The sequence below is a fragment of the Agelaius tricolor genome, unplaced genomic scaffold (assembly GCF_023055355.1).
Source record: "Agelaius tricolor isolate 1412-34295 unplaced genomic scaffold, bAgeTri1.0.p SCAF_75, whole genome shotgun sequence".
Classification (NCBI taxonomy): Eukaryota; Metazoa; Chordata; class Aves; order Passeriformes; family Icteridae; genus Agelaius; species Agelaius tricolor.
The window spans coordinates 1,041,539-1,048,019 of record NW_027269335.1 but is presented as its reverse complement, the minus strand read 5'-3'; the positions used below and the strand labels follow the sequence as shown (position 1 = coordinate 1,048,019).

Genomic DNA, 6,481 nt, shown 5'->3' with positions numbered 1-6,481 from the left:
AGCCTCCTGCAAGTTCTTCTGTTTGGGGAGTTCTTAAAATGGCCCCGTGCCACAGCATTCAAGAGCTGCAATTTGAAGGTTAATGGAGGAATTTCGCTCATATGGAAGAATATTTTCATATTTTCACTATTTTCTCTATTTGATAAAAATATTTTAATATTTATCTATATTTTAAAAATTATCTGTATTTTAAAATTTAAAATTTACATTTAAAAATTTATTTTAATTTATATTTATATTTATATCAATTTTTAGTTACAACATTTCATATTTTCCCATATTTTCCTATATTTTCCCATCTTTTCACTCATTTTCACATATTTTCCCATACTTTCCCACATTTTTCATTTTCATATTTTCACTATTTTTATTATTGTGTAAATATATTTTAAAATTTATATATATATTTTTTAAAATTTTATTTTAAAATTTAAATTTTACATTTAAAAATTTTAAAATAGATTAATATTAATGTTGATGTTGATATTAATATTTACATTTATATTTATATAATTTTTAATTGAAATATTTAATATTTTCACATATTTTCACTCATTTTCACTCCTTTTCCCTTCAGAATGGACATGCTTACACCCACCTCTGCCTTGTGAACAGGCAGCAACAGGTGAGTTTGCTTGAAAGCTGCAGTTTCCAATACCATTTTCCAAAAATCCCATTAACTTTTGGGCTGAAACTGCGTGTCCCAGTGATCTGCCATGTGCCTGGTGTCTAGAAAGCTTCTCATGGGTGCTTTGGTCTGCAGGGTGATGGTGGCAGTTCCTCGTGGCTGAATTCCCCTCTGGTGCTGGGGAATCCTCAGGGAATGCCAGCTTGGAAGTGGCTCCAGGTGCTGCCAAGACACAAAGGTCCTGGGTCCAGTGCTAAGGACAGAGTTGACTCACCCCATGGAAAACTAGTGGCTGAGAGAGAACAAAATAACTGGATTCTAGTAGCCTTTGGCTACAAACATATCAGGAATTCAGTGCTCCCCAGAGGGGAATTCAGTCCTGGGAAAAAGGCACTGCAGCCCATTGATTATCAGAGAATTACTGCTAAATGGAGAAAAGCTGACAACAAATATTTACTCTTGGATCAATTCTGTTTAAAGTGCAATGTTTGGAGCAGAGCTTGGACTCTGTGGGAAGGTCAGGCTGCATTTATATAAAGACAGAGGGATATGCACTGGGAATCCTTGCTTGGAAAGGAAAAAGCCTGGAGGATTTTGAAGGACACACTATGAGGATCCTAATTTTTCTCCTCGCTTTGAGCGTTTTCTCATGTTCAGGTAAGGTGGAGCCTTGTCCTCCTTTTTAGGGTGGTTTTGGGGGGAAAAGTATAATCCTCCAATGGACTTCTGATGGAACTGTGCCTCCCTCTCAGGGTTCCCAGTGTATGACTACGACCTCCCTGTCACAGAGGAGGCTCTCAATGCTTCCATTGCCCGGATCAATTCCCAGTCATGGAGCAGAAACCTGTATGGTGTTGTCAGGAGCCGAGTCATGGGAGTAAGTACAAAGACAACAGAGATCCTTTACCTGAAATGAGGTTTCCTGGGATGGAAAACTCCTTTTCACCCAGTCCTGGAAACCCAGGTTCAGTTGGAGTTGGCTGATGCTGCTTGAAAGAGGGTGGGTTTGGGCCATTATCTGAAGTTACAGCTTCAGGAACCTAAATATCTTTTGTATGTAAGTTTGTAATTAAGATACTTTAGGAATTCAGATTTTTCATGCCTAGAGTGGTTTTTCATGCCTAGCTTTTCATGCCTAGTCCTTGAGGGTTGTCTTGTAGGATTTTGTTGAAAAGTGATGTTTTTAAATACCTCCAGCAAACTGCTTTGCTTTGGGCATCAAGCACCCTGGCTCATCTGAAGCTCTTCGCTGGTTAAATGCCCCCAAAATTCAGGATTCTTTCTCTGATCTTTATTTATGTCATCTGTCTCTATGCACCAATTCTGGTTTAAATCTGCTAGAGACTAAGGGCAAGCAAGAAACCTCTATCTGTTTTAATTTGTGGTGCTCAGAATTATACTGGATACTCCCCAAGTTAAGGAGTTCAAACATCTTAATTCAAAGTTATGATGTTCATGCTCCTGAACACCCTCAGAACCTTCCTTTCTGTTAAAACTTATTAATTCAAAGTTATGATGTCCATGCTCCTGAACAACCTCAGAACCTTCCTTTCAGATAAAACTTATTAATTCAAAGTTTTGATGTCCATGCTCCTGAAGACCTTCAGAACCTTTCTGTTCCTATAGGTGGCCTGTATCAAGTCTCTGCAAGAATGAATGTCAAGATGACATATGGATTTATACAATTTGGATTAAAACCCCCAAGTATTTGAAAGTAGTGGGAATTTGTTGTTTGTTAAGGGTTTTCTTGGGGCATTGCTTTTTAAATTTTCTTTTTAAGTGTCCCATCTTGAGCTAAAGTGTCACTATAAGACATGAAATAACACAACACGGACACGCTGCTGTTTTCAAGGTAAAAAGGGGAAATTTATTTTCTCACTCCAACATTTATAGATTTCCAAAAGTGACAGTGGATTGGAGGGTGAAAGTGCCACCTCTCCAATGACACTGGACAAACCAACAGTCTATCAAATTTCTCCTCCTCCATAAAAGAATGCAAAACAATGAGTTATTTACAGAAAGTGTGTGAGAAAGTTCGTTACAAAAATGTAAACACCAGAAGGCTTAGAAAAATCTTAAAAAATCAGGGTGGCACTAAAGCATTGATTGGACTATGAGAAAAAAGAAAGAATTAATCCAGAAGGACTAATGCTGTGTTGTGTTGACCCTGCTCTCACTAGGTGGACACGTGGGACAGCGATACTTACGGGTTAGATCTGCGCTTCAGCATCCGCGAGACCGTGTGCACCAAGGCTTCGGGGAGAGACCCCTCCACCTGTGACTTCCAAAGTGGCCCTTTCGTGGTAGGTGCCCCTGCTGGCACTGGGAATCCCCCCCTCCATGCAGGGGAAGGGTTGCAGTGCTGCTGGTGCTGAGAAGTGAGGAATGGCTGGCTGCTTTTGATACAACCTGCAGCATGGAGTGAGCGTTGGCTGGGAAGGGTCAGTGGTGGGAAACTCTCTGGATTTGTGTCTGGGAGCAGTGTGTAGTAAAGGTATGTGTGCTTTTGGGGCCAAATCCTAGAAGAATGGCTTATTCTCTAAGTTAAGAGCTGATGTTTCACTTGCTTTCACCTATCTGGGCACCACATGAAGGGTGGTCATACCTTACATGTCATGCAGATCCCCCCTCTGTGCTCACAGTGCTGATCTCTTTTGGATTTTTCACTCTCAGCCTGAAATAAAAAGGCTCTTGATACAGATCTTGCTCTCCTCTGAGTCTTAAATCACCAGCTTTGGTGGAAATACATTGTCTTTGAGTCTGTGCATAGACTTGGGACTTCTCTGTGCACGGTTCCTTGGGCCAAATCTCCTCTCTGCTCTGGAGCTAAGCAGCTCATGTGTGTGTGTAGATGGCACCACACAGAGTCTTTGGTTTTCTGTTTTTCTTTCAAAACTCAAAAGTTGGCTGCTGCAGTGTTTTCCCTGTATCCTAAACTGACACCTAAATCCTAAATCCTCCTCTTCTTCTTAGGGCAATATGGTAGCGTGAGGATGTGTTTTCCAAACTTGTGTGCAGGTTTTGCTGCAGTTTTTTGTCCAATTGCAGAGACAACATCTTTAAGGGTAGTTTAACTCCCAGAGTGCTCCCAGGCTGCTGTTGGCACAGCCCTGCACTGTCCTTCTCTTTGTGCTGAGCTGTGAAAAGGATGTGGAGGTTTTCTCCTACCCCGAGCAGGCTCAGAGGTTTGTACAACAAACACATAGCTGGGGAGCCATAACATGTCATTGTACAATTGTTCTCTGATTTCTTTCTCTTTGAATTTGTTTTTGAAATCCTTCTGCAGGTTCCCACCACCACTGAGGGTTGGTATGGGATGTTTGCTCTGTGAGATTGGCTCTGTTTTGTTCTGTTGCAGCCCACTGCTTCCTGCAGGAGCGTTGTGGAAGTCTCTGGGGGGCTGATTGCCAACCTCACCGTGCGGTGCCATCGCAGCGCATTCAGCTCTGAATCCATGAGCAGTGAGGAGGTGAGGAAGGGCAAAACCCATTTTTGCTGCCTGGAGGAGTGAAAATTCTGCTTAGCCTCTTTTAAAGAGAAGTCCAGGTGTCTGTGTGTGCTCCTGTTGCAGGAAGAGGTTTGGATCAGGAAAGTGGCTGTCGTTTAAAATCCAGCTGTCAGCTGTGACTCTTCCCTTTCCATCAGCTGAGGGCTCTGCCCTTTCCTGGGAGAGTGTGACACTCTGTGGCAGTCTGGCACATCTATCACCTCCAGCACTTCCTTCCTTGAGTATGGGCCTAGAGAACAGTGACTGACACCTCCTAGACACACACACAAATCCCTGTGGCTCTGGCTCTGTTACCAAACCCAGCTCCCAGCTGAGCATGTCATCACAGCACAGCCCAAAGACATTTGGTCTGCTGAGATCTTTGTTCCCTTTTTGAGCTCTTTTTTTGCTTTGAGGGTGTTATTCAATGCTGACCTAACCTGGGAATTCCTACTGACTGTTTCCAAACTGTGCCAGGGTCCACTTTATCCATGAAATGACTCTTGAACTTTGTGTCTGCACTTAGAAAACCCAGCTCTACATTGGGTATTGTGCTTGAGGGAACACAATTTAACAAGCAAGGATATGGAGAGCTTTTATTTTTGGAAAATTCAGGGAGCTAAATTAAGAAGTTGAACTGTAGAATCACAGAATGGTTTGGGTTGGAAGGGACCTTAAAGTCCATCCAGTTCCACCCCCTACCATGGGACACCTTCCACTAGCCCAAGTTGCTCCAAGCCCTGCTCAGCCTGCCCTGGAACACTTCCAGGGATCCAGGGGCAGCCACAGCTGCTCTGGACACCCTGTGCCAGGGCCTGCCCACCCTCACAGGAATGGATTTCTCCCCAGTATCCCATCTCACCCTGCTCTCCTTCAGCCTAAGGCTAGTCTTCCCTGTCCAGTCACTACAAGCCCTTGTGAAAAGTCCCTCTCCAGCCGCCTTGTAAGCAAATAGGATTCTTTGTTACTTTTCCTTGGTTTGAATTGCCAAATTAGCTCTTCATTTATTCTTTTTTTTTTTCCCTCAAAATCTCCATTCAGAGCTGGCTAGTGAGTGCACCCCCAGGAAGCCTGGCTCTGCAGAGCCGAAAGACTGCACGTGGAGATCTGGAATGTGTAACACAGGCTGGGATGTTCAGTCAGTCCTCTGTGGGGTGACATAACCATTGTTTAACAGGGCACTCAGCACAAACACTTGCTTTTACAAGCAGACATCTTCCCCCAAGTCTTCCTTAACCATCACTTAAAATTCAGTGCTGTTGCCATATTCCTGCTGGGGAATATATTACCTGCAATGTTAATAAGGAATAAATGCCAAAGGGAATTACTGCACTTGAAAAGTAAAGTGTTTCCCTCAGCAGAGGGCTGCAGCAAGTGCACTGCAGCTCTTGCTGTGGAGCTGTGACTCTGCTCAGGGTATCTCAGCTTGGCTGAGGTGGTGTTGGTGCACCCTTGGAGCTGTTTGGATGGGAGAAGGAATTGTGATTGACTGAGGCTGGCATCACAGAATAAACACAGGATCATGGGGTCCAACCCCTGGATTGCAGGAGCACCAGCAGTAATCTTGTTATCAGCGAAATTAAGAATGAGGTTTGGGATTACTTTAGTGACCACCTCGTGCCTGAGGGGATGGAGAGGTGGGACTTCTTGCCAGGTGAGGTTTTTAAAGGAATGTCTTTAATTTCCAGATGATGCACGTGCCCATAAGGACCCCTGACAGGTGGGGCAGCGTTCCCAGGGAAGGTAAGGCAGCCCTGCCATGCTGGAATGCCCTGACCTGTGCTCTCCTCTTGGAATATCTCCAGGTCATCTGTCTGAGGGAGAGGACAATGTGAAAGATCAGCTGTTTGCTCCTGCTCATGGGCAGCTGGTTTTTCCCTTGCAGAGGGGTGTCTAGTTTAGGGTGCGTGGAGGGCACTGTCCGGCCAAGCCAGGCCATGCTGAGGTTTATCCATTTTTTGGATTGCTAGATTTGTGCTCTCATAATCATAACCACTACTTGAGTGCAGAATGCAGTGCTGAATGTTTTCTATTCTAGAATCACAGAGTGGTTTGGGTTGGTGAAGGGATCTGAAAGATCATCTCGTTCCCTGCCCTGCTGTGGGCAGGGACACCTTCCACTATCCCAGGTCGCTCCAAGCCCTGTCCAACCTGGCCCTGGACACTTGCAGGGACCCAGGGGCAGCCACAGCTGCTCTGGGCAACAATCCACACAAGTCTGAAAGCATCTCACGCTTACAGATGTCTCCATGTTCTTTTTTTTAGGTGATGCCTTTGCTCCTGAAGCCTTTCCTTCAAGGGGAAGAGGCAGTAGCCGTGGAGACTGGAACAAACCCAGCTACTTTAACCCTGACAAGATGGAATAA

General features: G+C 44.3%; 1 protein-coding gene across 1 annotated transcript; it reads left to right on the top strand.

Annotated features, from left to right (window-relative positions):
• The first annotated feature begins 1,236 nt into the window (after positions 1–1,236).
• SPP2 (secreted phosphoprotein 2) lies at positions 1,237–6,481 on the top strand. Its single transcript, XM_071418094.1, has 6 exons — positions 1,237–1,285; positions 1,381–1,505; positions 2,809–2,931; positions 3,987–4,097; positions 5,804–5,858; positions 6,381–6,481. The coding sequence occupies exons 1-6, from the start codon at positions 1,237–1,239 to the stop codon at positions 6,479–6,481; spliced, it is 564 nt and encodes a 187-aa protein (XP_071274195.1).

Coding starts and splice junctions, on each gene's coding strand:
- SPP2 (XM_071418094.1), top strand. CDS start 1,237: ATGAGGATCCTAATTTTTCTCCTCGCTTTGAGCGTTTTCTCATGTTCA. Junction 1,506..2,808: donor TCAGGAGCCGAGTCATGGGA/GTAAGTACAAAG, acceptor TGCTCTCACTAG/GTGGACACGTGGGACAGCGA. Junction 2,932..3,986: donor TCCAAAGTGGCCCTTTCGTG/GTAGGTGCCCCT, acceptor GTTCTGTTGCAG/CCCACTGCTTCCTGCAGGAG.